Genomic DNA, 23,041 nt, shown 5'->3' with positions numbered 1-23,041 from the left:
ACTGATGCAAAAATTCTCTGATTCTGGGAAAATTTTAAATCAGGAAGAGAAGAGGGCAAAAGAATATGAGTTTGTTGGATGATATTACTGACTCAGTGGCCATGAGTTTGAGTAACCTCCAGGAGATAGTAAGGACAGGGAAGCTTGGCATGCTGCAGTCTGTGGGTCACAAAGAGTCAGACAAGACTTAGCGACTGAACAACAACAAATGTCAGATAGTCTTCTGCCTGTGTTTTCCTCTAAGAGGTTTGTTGTGTCTGGCCTTACATTTAGGTCTGTGATCCATTTTGAGTTTGTTTTTGTGTATGATGTTAGGGAGTGTTTTAATTTCACTTTTTACGTAATGCTGACCAGTTTTCTCAGCACCACTTATTGAAGAGACTTATCTTTTCTTCATTGTATATCCCTGCCTCTTTTGTCAAAGATTAGGTGAACATGGGTGTCTGAGTTTATCTCTGGACTTTCTCTCCTGTTCCATCGATCTATATTTCTGTTTTTGTATGAGTGCCATACTGTCTTGATTACTGTATTTATGTAGTAGTCTGAAGTCAGAGCCTGATTCCTCCAGCTCCATTTTTCTTTGTCAAGATTGCTTTGGCTATTTGAAATCTTTTGTATTTCCATACAAATTATACAGTTTTTTGTTCTAATTCTGTGGATATTTCTGTTGGTGATGTGAGAGGGATTGCACTGAATCTGTAGATTGCTTTCGATGGTATCCTGGCTTCCACAGTGTTGATTCTTCCAGTCCACGAACACGGTGTATCTCTCCCCTTTGCTTGTGTCGTCTTCGATTTCTTACATCAGTATCATACAGTTTTCCGTGTACAGGTTTTTGCCTCCTTAGATAGGTTTGTTTGTAGGTGTTTCATTCTTCTGTTGCAGTGGTAAACGGGGTTGTTTCCTTAATTTGTCTTTCAGATCTTTCATTGTCAGTGTATAGGCCTGCAAGAGATTTCTGTGCATTGGTTTCGCATCCTGCTGCTTTGCCAGAGTCGTCGTTTAACTCCAGTCATTTTCTGGTGGCAAGTTTAGGGTTGTCTCTGTGTCGTACATATCACGTCATCTGTAGACAGTGGTAGTTTTACTTCTTTTACAATATGAATTCTTTTTGTTTCCTTTTCTTCTCTGATTTCTGTGGCAAGGACTTCCAAAACTATGCTGAATAAGAATGGCAAGAGTGGACAATGTTGTCTCAGAGGAAACGCCGTTTGTCACCGTTGAGAAGGATGTTTGCTGTGGGCTTGTGGTTTATGGCCTTTATTATGTTGAGGTAGGGTCCCCCCATCGGAGAAGGCAATGGCACCCCACTCCAGTACTCTTCCTGGAAAATCCCATGAACAGAGGAGCCTGGTAGGCTGCAGTCCATGAGGTCGCTAAGAGTCGGACACAACTGAGCAACTTCACTTTCACTTTTCACTTTCATGCATTGGAGAAGGAAATGGCAACCCACTCCAGTGTTCTTGCCTGGAGAATCCCAGGGACAGGGGAGCCTGGTGGGCTGCCGTCTCTGGGGTCCCACAGAGTCGGACACGACTGAAGCGACTTAGCAGCAGCAGCAGCAGCAGGGTCCCTCCATGCCTGCTTTCTGGAGAGTTTTTATCATAAATCAGTGTTTAATTTTGCCAAAAGCTTTTCCTGAATCTATTGAGATGATCAGATGGCTGTTACTCTTCAGTCTGTTGCCATGGTGTCCTATGCTGATTGGTTTGCGTGTATTGAAGAATACTTGCACCCTATTTGATCATGGTGTATGGTCCTCTTAATGTGTTGTTGGATTCTGTGTGCTCATATTTTGTTGAGGATTTTTGCATCTATATTCATCAATGATACCGTCCTGTAATTTTCTATTTTTTGATATCTTTGTCTGGTTTTAGTATCACAGTGATGGTGGCCTCATAGAATGAGCTTGAAAGTGTTCCTCTCCCTGCAATTTGGAAGAGTTTGAGAAGGATGATGTTAGCTTTTCTCTAAATGTTTGATAGAATTCACCTGTGAAGCCATCTGGTTTGGGACTTATGTTTGTTGAAAGATTTTTAATCACAGTTTAAATTTCATTGCTTGTGATTGGTCTGTTCATATTTTCTGTTTCTTCCTGGTTCAGTCTTGAAAGGTTTTACCTTTCTAAGAATTTGTCCATTTCTTCCAAGTTGTCCATTTTATTGGTATGCTGCTGCTGCTGCTGCTGCTAAGTCGCTTCAGTCATGTCCGACTCTGTGCGACCCCATAGATGGCACCAGGCTCCGCCGTCCCTGGGATTCTCCAGGCAAGAACACTGGAGTGGGTTGCCATTTCCTTCTCCATTGCATGAAAGTGAAAAGTGAAAGTGAAGTCGCTCAGTCGTGCCCGACTCTTAGCAACCCCATGGACTGCAGCCCACCAGGCTCCTCCATCCATGGGATTTTCCAGGCAAGAGTACTGGAGTGGGGTGCCATTGCCTTCTCCGTTATTGGTATGCAGGTGCTTGTAATAGTCTCTTATGATCCTTTGTATTTCTGCGGTAACAATTGTAACTTCTCCCTTTTCATTTCTAGTTTTATTGATCTGAGTCCTCTCCCTTTTTTTCTTGAGGAATCTGGCTAAAGGTTTATCAATTTTTTTCAGTCTTCCCAAAGAAACAGCTTTTAGTTTCATTGATCTTAAGAAATAAAGTTTTCTTAGAACAACTTGTTTTTAGTGAACCAGACGGGCTACTTATAATAAATTTAACCATTTCCAAGTAATTAGTAAAAATATTTGTATAAAGCAGCTTATTTAAGTTTGGTTTCCACAATTCCTTTGAAAAAATCAGAGTATTTTCTTATTTCCATTATTCAGGTATTTGTTTCTGTTTTCATTTAACAGAACAAAATGAGTGATAAACAAAATAAACCAATATTGTAAAGTTTAAAAATAAAATTAAATTAAAAAAAAAAACAAAATAAACCCAACTAGCTACAATTTTAAATATATGTAAATAACAATTGAATCAACAGACTATTTAAAATTGGAGGAAAATCTATGATGCTGTTGCTTTAATCAGATCCAAATATATAGCTTTAAGTGCTTTTATTGGGAAAAAAAGAAAAATGAATGAATGGATGGATGAACCAAGCATTCAACCTTTGGGGACGTAGATGAAAATAATTAAAAATCAGTTTAAAACTCACTCTTTTGACAAAAATATAAGCAAGCATCTAACAAAATTTTATTACAAAAGGAGTGATACTTAATGTTAGACTTAAAAAATAAACCTCTAGGTAAGAAGAAAATAAATCAGGGTGGTGTCAAGATGTGGATACCAGGAAGGAAAGGTTGTGAAGACTTTTTACAGAGACAGTACTTTTAAAACAAAAAAAGCTTTAGAAAACTTTTAGAAGGTTAATGAGAAAAGCTCATGATCCTGGTAGTAAAAAGGCACTGGAGAACTTAGGAGTTCTTTCAGTAAATGGAATGCAGGTTACAAAGCCAGGCTCTAAGAGATTGAGTTGGTAAAAAGAGGCAGCAAGAGTCACCATTTCCAGAGTTCCAGAAACTCAATAAAAGGGGCCCAACCATGAAGCCAGGCCAGGTTCTGGTACAGGTGTTTTGAAGGATTCGTGGATCTTCCCAAAAATGCCTCTGTTGCTACTGATTTAACCTGTTGAAGAAGCTTGTGCCAAAAGTAAATTCTTGGATCAGCTTTGAAGCTATTCCTTTACATGGTACTATTTTAATTATAGTGTGTAGTGAACAACAGTACTGAAATTACATAGAACTAGGCACGCATTAGATTTGATATTCACTGTCTTGGTAACTTCAAAGCCCTCTTAGCCTCTATATACACTGGTCTCGTCTTTATTCCAGTCTAGTCCAGTCCTCACTGTCCATCAGCTCTCTTGACAGCTGCATTAATTTTCATTCACTTAGGACATGTGATTTAATAGCCAGTAGTGCTTATTGCTGGAGAAGGAAATTGCAACCCATTCCAGTATTATTGCCTGGAAAATCCTGTGGACAGAGGAGCGCAGTAGGCTACAGTCCATGGGGTCACAAAGAGTTGGACACTACTGAACGACTTCACTTCACTCCACTTCACTTCAGTGCTTATTGCAGATTGCTTAGTACATCTTGGGAAGAAGGCTGTTGCTAATATTTAAGCCCTGTCTTAGCTAACATTCTCATAAACATTGTCATGCCTGAAACAAATGGACAGTGGACAAGGTGCTCAGCATGCTTGCCCTAGAAGTACCTTGGTTAAGATTGTTTCTATCTGAAAATACAGAGTCACCTTCAATAGTTGTTTTCAAAATAAAATACTCTTCTAGAAGCTCTGGGTACTGGATGAGGGGAAATTGGTTAAAAACAAAAACTATACAAAAAAGGATAACAGGCTCATCCCCTTTCCAGAGCTATTCAGATGAAAGATGGCCCAGCATGAGCTTGATCTATATGTTCCCCGGTTACTAGTAGTAATGAAGATGCATTAACCGTAGTCTCTTGATAACGCGCTAGCAGCATCTTAGCACTTTTATCAACATATAAATTTTAGAACTGGCAATATGGGAATTCGACTAGTACATTTTTGTTTATAAAAAAGGGTAACAACATTATAACTTCTTCATATCTGTGAATTATGAATCTCGACTTGCAGACAAGCGAAACGAAAATGCAGTGGAACCTCAATATCGTAATAGCTCTTCTTCCTCCACCACTGAAGAGAAGGGGCTGCACACAGGCCGCTGAGTGCAATGTCGTGCCAGAGGCGAAGGCCTTCTGAGTCCGCAGTTTATGCGTGCTCTACGTGTCGCTCATTCCTTTTCTCAATAAACATGTTTGAGTGCCTTCCCTGTTGCTAAGCTGTAATGTCTGTCAGTTGAAAGGCTTTACTTCCTTAGGAAGCAGCTGAAAATTACAAGCAGTGGGTCATCACTATTTATCATTATCTCAATCAGGAAACACTATTTTCAAAAATTTTTGGAAGGACATTACATAGCTCATTTCTTTAAAGATGAAATAATGCAAAATAAACCATTTGGAAAAGGATTTTTTCACATTTAATTGTGTTATAAATCAATAGCTCTTTTTATACAAAGCTGAATTCCAAGTCTCCCGTACCTAGCCTGTAATAATAGCTAGAATCATTAGAGAAGACTTTATGGAAAGAAGCAGCATAGAGCTCTTCGATTTTTATTATAGAACTCTGGATCAGTTATGTTTTAGAACTCTTTCTAGTTTATCTATTCAGAGATCTATCTAGTTCAGTTCAGTCACTCAGTCAACTCCCTGTCCATCACCAACTCCCGGAGCTTACTCAAACTCCTGTCCATCAAGTCGGTGATGCCATCCAGCCATCTCATCCTCTGTCATTCCCTTCTTCTCCTGCCTTCAATCTTTTCCAGCATCACGGTCTTGTCCAATGATTCAATTCTTCCTATCAGGTGGACAAACTATTGGAGTTTCAGTTTCAGCATCAGTCCTTCCAGTGAACACCCAGGACTGATTTCCTTTAGGACGGACTGGTCAGATCTCCTTGCAGTCCAAGGGGCTCTCTAGAGTCTTCTCCAACACCACACTTCAAAAGCATCAATTCTTTGGCACTCAGCTTTCTTTATAGTCCAACTCTTACATCCATACATGACTACTGGAAAAACCATAGCTTTGATAAGATGGACCTTTGTTGGCAAAGTAATGTCTCTGCTTTTTTATATGCTGTCTAGTTTGGTCGTAGCTTTTCTTCCGAGGACCAAGAGTCTTTTAATTTCATGGCTGCACTCACCATCTGCAATGATTTTGGAGCCCCTCAAAATGAAGTCTCTCACTGTTTCCATTGTTTCCCCATCTATTTGCCATGAAGTTATGGGACCGGATGCCATGATCTTAATTTTCTGAATGTTGAGTTTTAAGCCAACTTTTTCACTCTCTTCTTCACTTTCATCAGGAGGCTCTTTAGTTCTTTGCTTTCTGCCATAAGGGTGGTATCATCTTGATTCCAGCTTGTGCTTCATCCAGTCCAGCATTTCTCATGATGTACTCTGCATATAAGTTAAATAAGCAGGGTGACAGTATACAGCTTTGGCGTACTCCTTTCCCAATTTGGAACCAGTCTGTTGTTCCATGTCCAGTTCTAACTGTTGCTTCTTCACCTGCATACAGATTCTCAGGAGGCAGGTCAGGTGGTCTGGTATTCCCATCTCTCTAAGAATTTTCCATGGTTTGTTGTGATCTACACAGTCAAAGGCTTTGGCATAGTCAATAAAGCAGAAATAGATGTTTTTCTGGAACTGTTTTGCTTTTTTGATGATCCAACGGATATTGTCAATTTAATCTCTGGTTCCTCTGGCTTTTCTAAATCCAGCTTGAACTTCTGGAAGTTCATGGTTCACATACTGTTAAAGCCTGGCTTGGAGAATTTTGAGCATTACTTTGCTAGCGTGTGAGATGACTGCAATTGTGCGGTAGTTTAAACATTCTTTGGCGTTGCCTTTCTTTGCGATTGGAATGAAAACTGACCTTTTCCAGTCCTGTGGCCACTGCTGAGTTTTCCATATTTGCTGGCATATTGAGTATAACACTTTCACAGCATCGTCTTTTAGGATTTGAAATAGCTCAACTGGAATTCCATCACCTCCACTCACTCTGTTTGTAGTGATGCTTCCTAAGGCCCACTTGACTTCACATTCCAGGATGTCTGGCTCTAGGTGAGTGATCACACCGTCATGATTATCTGGGTCGTGAAGATCTTTTTTGTATAGTTCTTCTGTGTATTCTTGCCACCTCTTCTTAATATCTTCTGCTTCTGTTAGGGCTGTACCATTTCTGTCCTTTACTGTGCCCATCTTTGCATGAAATGTTCCCTTGGTATCTTTAATTTTCTTGAAGACAACTCTAGTCTTTCCCATTCTATTGTTTTCCTCTATTTCTTTGCATTGATCACTGAGGAAGCTTTCTTATCTCTCTTTGCTATTCTTTGGAACTCTGCATTCAGATGGGTATATCTTTCCTTTTCTCCTTTGCCTTTAGCTTCTTTTCTTTTCACAGCTATTTGTAAGGCCTCTTCGGACAACCATTTTGCCTTTTTGCATTTCTTTTTCTTGGGGATGGTCTTGATCCCTGCCTTCTATACAGTGTCATGAACCTCTGTCCATAGTCCTTCAGGCAATCTGTCTATCAGGTCTAATCCCTTGAACCTATTTGTCACTTCCACTGTATAATCATAAGGGATTTGATTTAGGTCATACTAGGATGGTCTAGAGATTTTTGCTGCTTTCTTCAGTTTAAGTCTGAATTTGGCAATAAGGAGTTCATGATCTGAGCCACAGCTCCCAGTCTTGCTTTTGCTGACTGTATAGAGCTTCTCCATCTTTGGCTGCAAAGAATATAATCAATCTGATTTTGGTATTGACCATCTGGTGATGTCCATGTGTAGAGTCTTCTCTTGTGTTGTTGGAAGAGGGTGTTTGCTATGACCAGTGCATTCTCTTGGCAAAACTCTATGAGCCCTTGCCCTGCTTCATTCTGTACTCCAAGGCCAAACTTACTCCACAGGTCTCTTGACTTCCTGCTTTTACATCCCAGTCCCCTATAATGAAAAGGACATCTTTTTTGGATGTTAGTTCTAAAAGGTCTTGTAGGTCTTCATAGAACCGTTCGACTTCAGCTTCTCCAGCATTAGTGGTCAGGGCATAGACTTGGATTACTGTGATATTGAATGGTTGGCCTTGGAAATGAACAGAGATCATTCTGTCACTTTTGAGATTGCATCCAAGTACTGCATTTCAGCCTCTTTGTTGACTATGATGGCTACTCCATTTCTTCTAAGGGATTCTTTCCCACAGTAGTATATATTGGTCATCTGAGTTAAATTCCCCCATTCCAGTCCCTTTTAGTTCACAAATTCCTCAAATGTTGATGTTCACTCTTGCCATCTCCTGTTTGAGCACTTCCAATTTGCCTTGATTCATGGACGTAACATTCCATGTTCCCATGCAATATTGTTCTTTACAGTTTTTTGCTCTACTGAGAGCTCTATCTACAAGACCCTGATGCTGGGAAAGACTGAGGGCAAGGCAGAAGGTGAAGGTGGTGACAGAGGATGAGATGGTTAGGTAGCCTTGCGAACTCAATGGAAATGAGTCTGAGCAAACTCGGGGAGACAGTGGAGGACAGGGAAGCCTGGCACGCTGCAGTCAAGGGGCCACAAAGAGTCAGACACCACACAGCGACTGAACAGCAGCTAGTAAAGGCACGGACACAGCTGTCACATAAAACGCAGGAGAATTACCATGTATGTGCTGCCAGGTAGATCTGAGAAAAGGAAATGATGGCAAAATTTAAGGTGACTAAAATCGTGACAAGTGGATCTCTCAGAATTGATTTCCAGTTTCCTACTTTTGTGAAAACAAAGCTAAATGTGAGAAAATAGGCTTCTATTAATGATTGGATTACATACTAATATTGACATGGACAACATCCCACAAGTAAAATAGTCTAACTGGTCTTCCAGATAATAGCCCCGAGATACTTAAAGCCGGTGACTCATTTGGGAAGTAATCATTCATTTTAACAGATGTTGACTTGGTGTCCTCTCTCTGCCAGGCTGAGCATCGGCACTGGCAAACCCCGGTCGCCAGGAGAGGCCTGTGTGAGCCGGAGGGGAGCGTGGAGGGGGGCTGAGTGCTGAGCGGCGAGGTGAGGGTGGCCCTTGGGCCCTGCAGCGCAGTCACTGTGACCCCAGGGGTGGGCTGAGAGCAAGGGACCATAGCCAGACCAAGTGGGCCAGACTGAAGCACAGAAAGCTCATGAGACACTTTGTGAGGAGGGCGAGACCAGGAAGGAATGAGCGTTCAGAGGAGAAGGGCTGCAAACCTGTGTGCACGAGTGCACGCGCAGCAGGTGGTGTGCTCATGGAAGACACAGCAGAGAGGAGCCAGCACGAGGTGGGACGGGGGCTCTGGGAGCAGCCGCCTCCAGAGGGCCGAGCCGCGGGGACCCTGCCTGTGGGCGGCGAGCGGTGGCCGGGCCGGGTGCGAAGGGTCCGTCTGCCTTTTAACAAGTGTAGGCGGAACGCGTGGTGTGTACTGGCAGCGGCGGGATGGAGACCAGCGTCCTTGTCTCCATGGCATTTTGTTGCACTGGGGAGTGAAGAAGGCGGACATACACAGGGCAGACCAGCAAAACATGTGGTGTTTTGGGAAGGGGACGCAGGGTCGCGGGAAGGGGGTGTGGAGGAGGGCGGCGGGGGGAGGGCAGACTCGGTTGGGTCTGGGGGCCCGACCCATGATGCACTGTGAGCTGGCTGCACAGCTGTCAGAGACGCTGCTGTTGCAGAATCGGGGGAGATGCGGCCTTGGGGGAGACCTGTTCTCCCCTCGCTCCCCTTTGCGGCCACCCGGGCTCGCCCAGCCCTGACCGCCCCTTCGGAGCCCGCGTCGCAGGCGTCCGTCACCGCCTCCTTCCATGGCATGTGACGGACGCACTTCCTGCCTGGGCCCTCCAGGGGGAGCTGTGCTGTAGAGTGGCGGCGCCGCCACCGTTAGGGCCTGTTGAATAAAGGAGTGAAAAAAAAAATTCCACAAGCCACATCTTCAAAAGTCTTGCAGTTGGACTGTTCTGTGGTCACTTTTAAGTTTCCATACCTCACTGTGTGTACCTGATCTCGTAAATGGCCCTTTTCAAAGCATGTAAACTATGTCTTTGCATCAACAGAACATGTGATACTCTGATACTAGAGAACAGAGTTGTTCTCTAATTTAAATAATGTGTCTCCACGTTTTTTTTTTTTTTACAGGACCAATGCCAAAGGCGTTCCCCTAAATATAAATAAGGTCTCGAACAGCCTGATTAACTTCGGAAGGAAGCTGATTTCTCCCGCAGCAGCCCCAGGCGGTGCAGGCGGCCCCGTGGCAGCGGGCGGTGCCGGCGCCCCCTCCCCGGCGGCAGCTCCCACCAGGACCTTGGCGGAGGCCCCCAGGCACGCTCTGCAGCAGCAGCAGCAGAGGCTGATGAAATCGGAAAGTATGCCCGTGCAGCTGAACAAAGGTAAGGGAGGATACTAGAACCTGGGCCTTCTCACCAGACTTCGAGGAACCACCATCCTAGGAGGAGGAACTAACGCAAAACTCAACTGTAAAACATGTTAGATTGTTTGTAAATGGGAATTTCAGATACTATACTCTTCTTAAGACCTTTTTATGAGCCAATTTGTTAAAGTACTTTCTTAACATTTCTGCCTCAGTGTGCTTGCATTTGAGTCGTGGTCACGCCCACAGAGCGTGGTGTGAACAGCAGAGAGAACTTGTCACAGCAGAGAGCTTGAGGCCTGTAGACCGAGGTCTCTGCCGACTGTGCAGTGATGCCTCTGGCTAGGAGAGCGTTGGCAAGGGCCGGGCGTGGGACCCTTGGGCTCTGCTGGTCCCAGCTTTCACCCCTGCGGTTGGTTCGGAGAAAGCAGGTCACCAGGCTTGCATCCCTCTCCCAGCTGCTGTACCATCGAGGAGCACGAAGCAGAGCCCCGAACAGGGGAAGGGGCAGACAGGATGTCTCGGGCAGCCAGGGCTCGTGTCTGCGTTGGTGCGCTGGGAGAGGCGGAGAGCGTGAGACGGGCTCTCGGTGTGCGCGACTCCGCGCTGTGCCGGCGGTCTCCTGCCGCCGGAGCTCTGGGAGGCGCCCTCCACTTCGGTGGCTTCCCAGCACCTCACCCTGCTCGTTGTATTCGTAAGAGAGCCTTTCGGGTTCCTACCGAGAACCGTTTTCTCATATTTTCCACTTACCTCCAAAGAAGTGTGAATCAAGTAACCCAACTCATAGCCAGTTAGAAACGGCTACATTTATTTTTAGCTGTGAGGCTCTGCTGTCTGTATTCCAGAAGCACGAGATACTAACATGATGGCAGAAAATCTACAGAAATCAGTCCTGAGGCCTCACAAAGCCTGGAGTCTGTGGCCATTTAGTGTCAGAGCAGATACCCTCTTGACCCCTGCCTCATCCACGTTGTAAAGGAATCCCTTGGATTATAGCCAAGTTCAGTACCCAACACTCGGTGTTGACAGTAACAATAATATATTGAATCGTTAAATATTAAATATTAACCCATGTTCCATATACTTTAAGACGATTGCATCCAACGTTATCAAAATTTTAATTACTGGTATTTAAACTGGTAAACTTAAGTTAAATGGACTTTATATGCCAGTGACAGAAAACAAACTGTGTGTGTTCAATAAGTGTGCTTCTATTAGTTACACTTATCTGTCGTTGCCTATATGAAGTATTAGACTTTATATGATTGCTGTTTAAATTTCTATTAGAATATTCCATTTACCTTACATAAGAACATCTTTTAATATTATTACACTCTTCTCTTTTTAATGTAGAGCTATCACACATGATTTAAAGAAAAGGAGACTTCAAATCCTTAACATATTGTAAATGTATTTTAATGCCAGGAGACATGCCCACTTCCAGGATGGAAATGAATGTTATTTTATATATTTCTTAATTGTACTGTTTTATTGTTCTAAACAAATATGATTTCAATATTGCTTTGATAACAAGCCATAGTTAGTAGTAATTCTAACTGATGGCAGGCAAATGAGTCAGAGAATCTCTTAATGCCGTAGCTTAAATTTTCTGAGGAACCAAGCCAAATGACTATAGAAATATAAAGTTGTGTCTCTAAGGAAATGTCAAGTATTAATATCACAGTGAGTGAGAAAGGAAGTACATGAGGACTGAACAATTGATGAAAACTAAGTCCCCAGTTATAGGGAAGCAACAGAGCACTTAAGCAGAGCATTTGGAACAGGAGCATCGCTGGGGCATTCCGTAACCCATCCCTGTGCGAAACGGAAGTGATCTTGTTTGGCAGCTCTTCCTTTCATTTTTGGTTTATTCTTCTCATGTCAACCTACAGAAGGCTTCTCTACCTTCATATTAAAGATGGCTTGGTCTGTCAGGGCCCCTCCCTGAATAAAGGTTTTAATAAAATAGACCAAAAGGTGAAGAGAGCAGTTTGTACCAGTAGAAGTGCGGGTAGGTTGATCATTCATTTGCTCTCCAGTGAACCACAGGCAGAATCCTGAAACTTCTGACCCTTTTCCTCACCTGGAAAATAAGGGGTTTGAATTGACCCCTGGGGAGCATGCCAGCTCTAAAAACCTATGGTTCCTTAGATGAAAGGTGTGTTTGTTAACTCTCCTCCAGCGGCGGTTCTTTCTGCGGGCGTTTCCCGCAAGTGTCCTACCGTGCCCTGATGCTGACCTGAACCCGCAGGTGTGTCCCCTGGCCCCGGAGCGGGTGAGCACAGTGCGGACTCCTTCCCAAGCCTCGCGCTGGGATAGGCTTCTGACCATCTCGGGACAGCCCTGTGCTTCGTGCCTTTTTAGTGCACTCTGTAGGAAAACTTGAACGCTGTTTCGAAAAGTGGTTGTTTATGCAGTCAAAACCCTTATGGCTTTCATGGGTTAGTTAACTCTCGATTATCCCTGCTCATATAGAGGAAGAGTTCTGTGAGAAAGCCAGCATCCAAATGTCTGTTACTTGAAGTGCATTCTGCCGTGGGTATCTATGTTGGGGGTGGGGTCCTGAAGGAAGGAGGGAGCACAGATGGTCCTCCAGCATTTTCCAGGTGACATCAATATTAAAATTGGCTTCAGTCTCTAAATATACATTAATAGGTGATCCAGAAGCTGCAGAGTAAAATGAGTAGCAAGCGTAAACTTGAAAATCTTCAAATGTACAGAAAATGAGGCACACTGCTTATCAGTGAATAGAGAGTTAACTGTATCAGGAAAATTCAGGACCTGGGAAGTCCCACTAAAAGTTGTTTATCAGTTATTTGGAGTATGTACCTATTTATAGATTTTATTTCAGCTATGGGAGAATATAAATGCATGTACTGTTAATTGATAGGAATGGTCTAATTACAACCCAGTAATTTCCAGATGAGCTGTCTGTGCTGTAAATCATCATTGTAGCCAGTGGTCAAGGCACTGAAGGTTGTTACATAATTCAAAAATTGATTTTTTTTTTTTTTTTTTGCTATTGTGTAGGAGCTACAGGGAAAGCAGATCTGTTAATTATGTGTTATCATACATAGGAAATGTGGTGCCTTTTACGAAGGCTTGTTTTTCAGCTTGTTAATCTCAAAATAGCATAAGGCTTCAGATGCTAACCTGTCCAGGAAGGCATTCGGCTGACAGTGGCTCTACTCCGTGGTGAGCTCTGCCACCCAGGAAGGAGATCAAAGACCCCAAAACCTTGCTTCTCAGTGGTCCTGCACCTCAAGTGCTTCTCAGCTTTTCCTTTTCCTTTCCTGTATTTTGAGAATGCACTCCCTTACCCTCCTTTTCCTTTGTATGTTTTTTGAGTTTGAGCACTTCTTTATTTTAAGCATTTACTACAGGTCCAATTTGTAATGAAATCTTGCCTATAGTAAGTATATCAAGTTTAAAGGGTATGCCGTTCACAGATTTATTTTTACATGTTGACATTTATAAGTGCATGTGGTAACTTATGAAATCTTTTCAGTACTTAATATGAAATCAGAACTTGTTTAGGTCTTTATCTTATCACTGAAGAAATTCGTTTCAAGTTTCGTTAAAAATAAATTTTGTCTGTTACAGGAAGAAATTGATTTTAAAGGAACATCTCTACTTCTTAATTAAATACATACATACTTTTGGATAAATAATTTTTAAATAAGACAATATAAAATCATGCTGTTATTTGTAGGAAAATGAAATCTGCTCAGCAGATTGATGGCTAGTTTCCTGTACTTTAGACCTGTAGAAACTTTTTTTTTTCCTCAAGAAAAACAGGCACAAACACTTTTAAGGAAACACTTTAAAAATGAGTTCCTTTAAGAAATACTTTATATTAATTTTTCTAAGATTGTGTTATAGTTTGATTCACTGAACTTTTAGTAACTAGGTTGATAGGTAAAAAAGTATTATAGCATAAATATGAACGAAAAGTTAATTTATTTCCTCTTTATGAAATCTCATTATTTTTTCTTATGAAATCCAGGCGATGTAGTTACAGGAAGCGATGCTCAGGTTTCTGTTCCTGTCCAGACCCTAACTGACCTCCCAGGTACAGTTACCATGGCAACGCAGCATCTCTTTGCCTGCAGTCTCATTGCCTCCTCCCAAACTCCATTTTCCTTTTTGCCGCCCTCCATTCGTGCCGTCTGTCAGCTCACTGCACTGCTCAGCCACTGAGTGGCACTGTTGTTTAGGACAGAAAGTCCCCTCTCGTGTCATACCTTGCTAGCACCAAATCTGACTACAGTCTGTTTTTTATTATTTTTTTAATTGAGTTTGTACCAGTCTCTTTCCTTGCAGTAGATGGCACTCTAGATTTTGTGGTTCTTTTAACACCATATTTTAATTGACAGTTCATGCTGAGGTGTTTTTCAGTTGCAAAGTTGCTCTGTGATAGGATTTGACAGATTAGTTCTGAGGTTAGACATCTTAGATGCTGTGTATCTGCTTATTATTGTATGTATTAGCCAGAAGTACTTATTATATTTTACAGAGAAGAATTACAACTTGATTTCAAAATTTGTTTCTAAGTACAGGCTTTGTATTATGAGTCATTTTAACAGAATTGGACTTCCCTGATGGCTCAGATGGCAAAGCATCTGCCTACAGTGTGGCAGACCTGGGTTCGATCCCTGGGTTGGGAAGATCCTCTGGAGAAGAAAATGGCAACCCACTCCAGTACCCTTGCCTAGAAAATCCCATGGACGGAGGGGAGTGGTAGACTACAGTCCATGGGGTCGCAAAGAATTGGACACGACTTAGCGACTTTCACTTCACTTCACTTTTAACAGAATTAGAGTTCAGCGTGACAAATCTCTATGTAGAGTAATTGGCAATGATCTAAAATAAAAAGACTATTTAAATATCATAACCATGTGTCCAAAATCTAGAAAAAGTTTATTTAAGAAATACAAAACAATAGTAATCCATATTCAGCACCTCCTATGGAATTTAGAAACATAAATATTTAAAGTTGCTGCATTTATCTTTTATTACATAATCTTTTAAAATATCCTGTAGAGAGAAATTCTGTATTAAATGGAAGGCTAGACTAACTTTAAGAATCCTCCATTCAAATTCAGACTAAAAAGAGGACAGTATTAATAGAAATTCATATAATGTCTTCCTTAAAAATATCCGCACAGTCATGCTGCTAGCATTAAACTGCTGTTCTAATAATGACATGTCTCTGTAATATCTGTACTTTTTAATAGCATAACAGAAAATAATATGTCATGGTTAGGACATGAGTAGTGTGTTGACTTAATGTGTTAAACAAACATACCATGGGACAGAGGGGTGTGGTCTTGCTTCTGTATATAGTTCTGCATTTCCCTGGTAGGGTTTCTGGCTGTGTTCTGGTAATTGAACCTGCTGACATTTAGGGCTTTTCGAGCTCTGAGAGTCTGTGAAAGCTGCTGTTTACTCTGTTCAGTGACCTAAATACTAATGCAGTGCTGTGGCGTAGCCAGTACAAGAGGCAAATCAGTGATTCTTCTTTCCCTTTGTCAGTTATTGCACTTACCTGGATGTTGATGTGATTTTCTGACCTGGTGAGAATTCACAGGACTTAAATTTGTTAACTTAAAAGCTTTTTTTTTTTTTTTTGGCTGCACCACACAACTTGTAGGATCTTAGTTTCTTGACCAGGGATTGAACCTGGGCCCACGGCAGTGACAAGCATGAAGTCCTAACCACCGGACTGCCAGGGAGTTCGCCCCAGGCAACTGTCTAACAGGAGTTCTGTTATCGCAGGGTGAGTTTGCTGCAGAGTGTATCTCTGGCTGCGAAAGCCTGATGGGTTTATACCTGTGTGGACAGAGAAAGCTAAAGGCTGCTTCCTGTTCTGACTTCTGCTTCTACACTCCTGCTCAGTCCATGTTTTCCAGTAGACACGTGAACAGCATCCCTTTTTAAACAGACTCTTAAAGAAGGCGATGGCAGCATTTTGTTCAGATGACTTGCATTAGAGAAGTAGAATCGTCTCACTCACTCACTCAGCGAGTACTTGTTGAATCCTGCAGTGTGCCAGGCTCTGTTTTCATTGGTCCCTTGACCTTCCCTCCCGCTTCGCCAAGCTGCCTGGGCATCACGGGTACTTCAGATGACTCGGGCAAGTCCACGTGGTCAAGAACCAGCTCTTTTGCTGAGCCCCTGTTCCCAGCAGGACTGTATCAGTCTCACAGGGAAGAGTCCAGCGGCTTGATGAGACACGAGGCAAGGTGAACAGCTTTCACCTGCAGTGGGCAGTGGGGCGAGCCCTGTCCCAGTTTGGAGAGGTCACTGTGGGTTTGCCTCAACCCAGCACACTTCCTGCAGAGTGTCAGAGAGCAAGGGGAGGTAGACAGGACCCAAAATAGTTAGTGGTGGCAACAGAAAGCTTTCTAGTAATCTCTGCTGGGGAGATTCTTGAGGCTCAGTAATCCCAGAAGCTGGAGAAGCTCATCAGAGGTTCCAGACCCACAAGAATAGACACACTTTTCAGGGAGATAAAATATCATGTGGACTTTACCCGGTGTCTTTTTTCAGAGCGGTGGAGCATTTTTCAAGCAGAAATTGAGCAAATATCAATATGTGCAATAATTCTTTAATTGTAGGTAGTCTTTTTTTATCATGAGGTCTTATATCTGTATCGTTGCCTTTTAACACACAATAATTATATGGGTTTTATATTTTTGAAGAAAATTACAAATATGAAGCGATATCTCACAATCCAGGCCATTAAATAATTTTTGGAAAATTGTTGGAAAGATCCATTTTATTTTCCTCAGTGTAGGTTGCAATCATAAAAGATATGCCACAGGAGAGTTTAATCTTTTGTCGACTTAACTCAAAGAGTTTTCTTCAAAATTATCTTAAGAAATAGCACATATGCCCCCAGGAGCTTTTTTTGAGAGATACTTAGGAATTATTAATTCATAAACTTAAAATTCAGAAAACTAAGATCATGGCATCTGGTCCCATCACTTCATGGGAAATATATGGGGAAACAGTGTCAGACTTTATTTTTTTGGGCTCCAAAATCACTGCAGATGGTGACTGCACTCATGAAATTAAAAGATGCTTACTCCCCAGAAGGAAAGTTATGACCAACCTAGACAGCATATTAAAAAGCAGAGACATTACTTTGCCAACAAAGGTCCGTCTAGTCAAGGCTATGGTTTTTCCAGTGGTCATGTATGGATGTGAGAGTTGGACTGTGAAGAAACCTGAGTGCCGAAGAATTGATGCTTTTGAACTGTGGTGTTGGAGAAGACTCTTGAGAGACCCTTGGACTGCAAGGAGATCCAACCAGTCCATTCTGAAGGAGATCAGCCCTAGGATTTCTTTGGAAGGAATGATGGTAAAGCTGAAACTCCAGTACTTTGGCCACCTCATGTGAAGAGTTGACTCATTGGAAAAGACTCTGATGGTGGGAGGGATTGGGGGCAGGAAGAGAAGGGAATGACAGAGGATGAGATAGCTGGATGGCATCACTGACTCGATGGACGTGAGTGTAAGTGAACTCAGGGAGATGGTGATGGACAGGGAGGCCAGGCGTGCTGTGATTCATGGGGTCGCAAACAGTCAGATGCGACTGAGCGACTGATCTGATCTGATTCATGTTACAGATATGAGTAAATATACATAAATGTATATGCATGTTTATCATTATGCATATTATCAGGTTTTTCCTTTTCCATTGTCGTTTATCACAGCATATTGAATATAGTTCCCTGTGCTGTACCATAGGGCCTTGTTTATCCATCCTATAGATAATAGTTTGCATCTGCTCATCCAAACTCACAATCCATCCCTCCCCTGCACCCAACGCTGGCAACCACAAGCTTGTTCTCTGTATCTGTGTTGTAGATAACTTCATTTGTGTCATATTTGAGATGCCACATGTAAGCAATGTCATATGATGTTTGTCTTTTTATTTCTGACTTAGTTTGCTTGTACTTCCCTGGTGGCTCAGACGGTAAAAGCATCTGCCTACATTGCAGGAGACCCGGATTGGATCCCTGGTTTGGGAAGATCCCCTGGAGAAGGAAATGGCAGCCCACTCCAGTATTGTTGCCTGGAAAATCCCATGGACAGAGGAGCCTGGCAGGCTGCAGTCCATGGGGTCGCACAGAGTTGGACACGACGGAGCGGCTTCACTGTCTCTTCACTTAGTTTGCTTAGCTTGATAATCTGTAGGTCCATCCATGTTGCCGCAAATGGCATCATTTCGTTACTTTTATGGCAGATGTCACCATCTTAGTTTTTTGAATGCTGAGTTTTAAGCCAGCTTTTTCACTCTTCTCGCACCTACATCAAAAGGCTCTTCAGTTCCTCTTTGCTTTCAGCCATAAGGATGGTGTCATCTGCATATCTGAGGTTATTGATATTTCTCCTGGCAATCTTGATTCTAGCTTGTGCTTCTTCCAGCCCAGCGTTTCTCATGATGTACTCTGCATATAACTTAAATAAGCAGGCTGACAATATACAGCCTTGACATACTCCTTTCCCAATCTGGAACCAGTCTGTGGTTCCATGTCCAGTTTTAACTGTTGCTTCCTGACCTGCATACAGATATCTCAGGATACAGGTAAGGTGGTCTGGTGTTCCCATCTCTTGAAGAATTTTCCACAGTCTATTGTGATCCACACAGTCAAAGGCTTTGGCACAGTCAATAAAGCAGAAATAGATGTTTTTCTGGAACTCTCTTGCTTTTTTTATGGTCCAACAGATGTTGGCAATTTGAACTATGGTTTCCTCTGGCTTTTCTAAATCCAGCTTGAACATCCAGAAGTTCACGGTTCACATACTGTTGAAGCCTGGCTTGGAGAATTTTGAGCATGACTTGGTTAGCGTGTGAGATGAGTACAGTTGTGTGGTAGTTTGAGCATTCTTTGGCATTGCCTTTCTTTGGGATTGGAATGAAAACTGACCTTTTCCAGTCCTGTGGCCACTACTGAGTTTTCCATATTTGCTGACATATTGAGTGCAGCATTTTCACAGCATCGTCTTTTAGGATGTGAAATAGCTCAGCTGGAATTCCATCACCTCTACTAGCTTTGTTCGTAGTGATGCTTCCTAAGGCCCCCTTGACTTTGCACTCCAGGGTGTCTGGCTCTAGGTGAGTGACCACTCCATCGTGGCTATCTGGGGCATTCCATTGTATGTATGTATCACATCTTCCTTATCCCTTCATCCGTGGATGGACATTTTAGGTTGTTTCCATGTCTTGGCTATTGTAAATAGTGCTGCTGTGAACATAGGGGTTTGTTTGTTTAATAAAACAAGGTTGAAAAGGATAAAAATTCTCTCTTCCCACTTAACCACTGTTAATGTAAAACTAAAGTGCACGTAACATTAGACAGTCCCAGTTAACTAAAGGGAAAAAAGAAACAGCTTCTTTTTCTCCTCGCACTTCCTTTTGCCAGCCCATTTCACTACAGGTATCCATTGTTAAGTTTCTTATGACTCCTTCTAGGAGAAAGAAAAAATATTTTAATCTAAGGGGTAACACATACCTCACGTTAATATGCTAACAGTTCATGTCTGGAGATGACTTCACTGTGGACCCTCATGATAAAAGCAGAACCTGTGCCGTGCAGGTGACAAGCAGTAAGTGGCTGGGACAGAGAAGAGGAAGGCCAGAGCCGCTCAGGCAGGACGTAGCGCAACAGGACGGAGAGCCTGCTCCTGCCCCCAGGAAGGACTGCAGAGCCTAGAGGCTGTCCTGGAAGATGGCCATGCATCAGTCCCTCTGGGTGCTGTTGAAAAACGAGAGTCCTGAAGCAGAACAAGCAGTTCCACTGCCTTCTAAGTAATCGCTTTAAGAAGACAGAGGAATACAGAATATGTAAAACAAAGTAAGGAGACTCATCAATTAACCAGAACATGCCTCTTTTTTGGGAAGACTTACTCCAAAGACAATGAATGAGTTGTTGGATAGAGAACAAGGTCAGAGTTAGCCCTTTGCCACCAGAAGACCTCATTCCACGTTTCTTTCATTTGAAGTCGCATTTGCTACAGCCCTTTCTAGGGGAGCAGGGTGATGAATCTGTGCTCAGCATGGGCTCTGGAGTCAGGCCTGGGTTGGAATCCGGCCTTAGTCACTGCCTTGCTGGATGCCCCACGGAGGCTGCTTGACCTCTTATCTATAAAGAGAGAGAGAAGGGACAGCTGCTCTGGCGGGGGGGGGCAGTACCCCCCACGCCTGTCCGTCGTGAGGACTGGAGGGGGCCTCCTCTCATCTGTAGAGAGAGAGAAGGGACAGCTGGGTCAGGGGCAGTACCCCACACCTGTCCCATCGTAAGGACTGGAGGGTGCTGCCTCTGATCGGTAGAGAGAGAAGGGACAGCTGCTTCAGGGGTGGTGGGCGGCACCCCATGCCAGTCCATCGTGAGGACTGGAGGGGGCCGCCTCTTATCTGTAGAGAGAGAAAAGGGACAGCTGCTTCAGGGGTGGGGGGCGGCACCCCACGCCTGTCCGTCGTCAGGACTGGAAGGGGCCGCCTGCTCGGGCAGTTATGGTGGTGGGGTCACTGTGTGCCATCCTCAAGTGCCTCTCAGGCTGTCAGAGTGAGCCGTATGAAGGAAACAACTCAACGCCTCTGTCTTGTCTTAATAATATGTCCTGACGATCTGAACCCCACGTTTGCACTTTGGCACACCAGCCCTGGCTGGGACCGCGTCCGGCGTCTCTGGCCGGGCTGGAACCGGGTGGGTTGCAGGCTCTGCAGGTCCTTTGCCCTCCTGCGGCACCAACGTGGTTTTTGAGGAGCAGACCAGAGCCCTCTTCCGTCTGTCGCTCAGGTCTGTGAGGTCGTACTGTGTCACCAGGCAGGGACCAGTTGCGTCCTGTGTGCTCCAGGGTCACCGTGGGACGTCCAGGCGACCCCCTTTCTGTGACCATAGCGCTGGGCTTCCTGGAGGCCTTGCCCTTCCCTATCCTCTGAGCCGGGCTTCCCACCCGCGACCCCTAGAATTCCCAGCCTCCTGAATGTGTTGCCTTGGGTGTCCTGTGTCCAGATCCCCAGCTGGTCTCAGGTTCATGGGGTTCTGCCCGGCCATTTAGGAATACCGCTCATGTTCTTGTTTCCTGTTGAGTTTAGTGAGAGAAAGCTCACGAGAATATCACGCATGGGGCATCATAGGAGCTTCACGTGCGTCCCTCCCTCCTCTCCTCTCCTCTCCCCAGCCACCCTGTAATCGGGGTCCCCACTAATGCTGGAGCAGCTCCTTCAGTGAACTTGGCTCTTGACAGATAAGCTCCATCGACACATAGCCTGTGGGACCCAGAACATTTATTGAATGTTTCAGAGCGGCCTGTGCTCAGAGCCCGTTAGCCCAGGTCTGTGGGCGCCCCCCGAGCAGGTGGCCATGGTGGCCATGGGCCCATTCAGGAGAGTGGGTCTGAGGCTGGGGGGCAGCCCATGCCCGCCTGTGCTGGGTCGGGGGTGCCCGGTGTGCTGCGGATGGTCTGCGTGTGCTGAGTCCGTCGCAGACGCTCAGACCACGCTGAGCCCTTCCCACGTGTCTGCCGTGGGCACCCAGCACACGTGAAGGGCTCACTTCCCCAAGGAGGAGACTGTGGCCTATGGAGGGTCAGGGACTTGAGGGGCCCCATGGCTAGACAGCAGCCAAGTCAGACTGGACCCCAGCTGTGTCCAGCTCAGCAGGTGTGGATCTGAGGGATTCTACTTGGCAAGCCACTCGTGTGTCGCCCACGACCGCCCCAGCTTTAGCTGAAGCCCTGAGATCTCTCATGGGCCCAGCGCAGGAGGCGCCTCGTCCAGCCTAGCTCCGGTCATCCTGAGCCCATGTCCCTGCAGTCCCACAGGGCTGCTGACCGGAGCGGCCAGGCCCCTGCCTGAGGACACGCTCTGCTGGGCCCAGCTGCCCTGTCCTCACCCCACCTTCCCTCCGTCCCTCCTTGCCCCAGAGCCGGATGACCGGGAGGACAGAGCCCACACTGAGGGTGCCAGCAGCTTCTGAAAGGAATGTGTGTGCTCCCGTCCCCTGGGCCTGCGCCCCTCCTCCCCAGCACGCGGGTGGCAGGGAGCCCCGAGGGGCCCATCAGGCTTTGTCTCATCGAGGTGTGCCCAGTAGTCTGCCTCCAAAATACTGTGTTTCCTGCAGAAAACTGACCTTCCCTGAATCACCAACCCCAACTCTAAAGATGTAGCTCCCAGTCTGATGGCCTGAGACAGGATCAGGTGGTCCCTCCTCAGTGCTTTCGTTGGCGGGGGTTGTAGGTTAGTCGGTGTGTGTGCGAGGCCTCATGTCTCCTGAGCTGGTGTTTCAGGAGCTCCTGTGGGTCCGTCCTCGGGGCCGGCAGACTTTCTAGACACATTTCCTACCGTCAGCCCGCACAGGGCTTGTTCCCCGATGTTTGAAGGAAAGACTGCGCATGCCTGCTGTGGCTTGAGACTATTTAGTATATTCAAGAGTGACTTACCGTATAATTATGAAAAGCCGTTCTGGGTCAGGACTTCAGAGCTTCGTAGGACGCTTTTGGGGGTGTGCCCTAAGGAGCGCACTGAATCCACGAGGAGTCAAAGCAGCAGCCTTGAGCTGCGGGAGGGGGTGGACTCCCTGCCGTTGCTGCTGGGACCCCTGAGGCCAGGACAGCGCTCAGAGGCCGTCGTGAGAGGGGACCAGCCCGGGCCTCTGTCAGCCCAAACCAGCCCCGGGTGCAGCTGTTCCCGGGGAAGGGGCATGCTGTTGGCAGAGCAGTTCTTTTCAGCTGGGGCTGTCTGCAGAGAGGAAGCCACAGGGGCCGTCGGCATCTGAGAGAAAACGTGCCTCAGTCCCGCTGGAGTCCTGCCCAGCTCTGCGTGGTGAACAGTGTGCCTCCAGGCGTGAGCGTCAGGCCCCGGCGCCCAAGGAACGGACAGCGAGCCTCAGGCCCCGGCGCCGGCACACGTGGTGAGGGAGCCTCAGGCCCTGGCGCCCGCTGAGGGACAGCGAGCCTCCTGTCCTCGGGCCCCGGCGCCCGCACACGTGGTGAGGGAGCCTCGGGCCCCGGCGCCCACACAGACGAGCGTTGGTCCTGTCAGTTAG

At 45.1% G+C, this 23,041-nt stretch overlaps 1 protein-coding gene across 13 annotated transcripts in view; it reads left to right on the top strand.

Annotated features, from left to right (window-relative positions):
• TBC1D5 (TBC1 domain family member 5) overlaps positions 1–23,041 on the top strand; it is a 592,035-nt gene that overhangs the window by 507,308 nt on the left and 61,686 nt on the right. For 11 of the 13 annotated variants that reach the window (XM_059886432.1, XM_059886457.1, XM_059886448.1 and 8 more), the window contains one exon: positions 9,749–9,999. In XM_059886432.1, coding sequence (XP_059742415.1) covers positions 9,749–9,999 — 251 coding nt within the window. Of the gene's footprint in view, positions 1–9,748; positions 10,000–13,986; positions 14,053–23,041 lie in introns of all 13 variants that reach the window. The other 2 variants (XM_005202150.5, NM_001205489.2) reach the window with 1 other exon arrangement.

The sequence above is a fragment of the Bos taurus genome, chromosome 1, assembly GCF_002263795.3.
Source record: "Bos taurus isolate L1 Dominette 01449 registration number 42190680 breed Hereford chromosome 1, ARS-UCD2.0, whole genome shotgun sequence".
Lineage (NCBI taxonomy): Eukaryota > Metazoa > Chordata > Mammalia > Artiodactyla > Bovidae > Bos > Bos taurus.
Note: the sequence above shows the minus strand (reverse complement) of the source record. Positions and strands in the feature narration are given on the sequence as shown.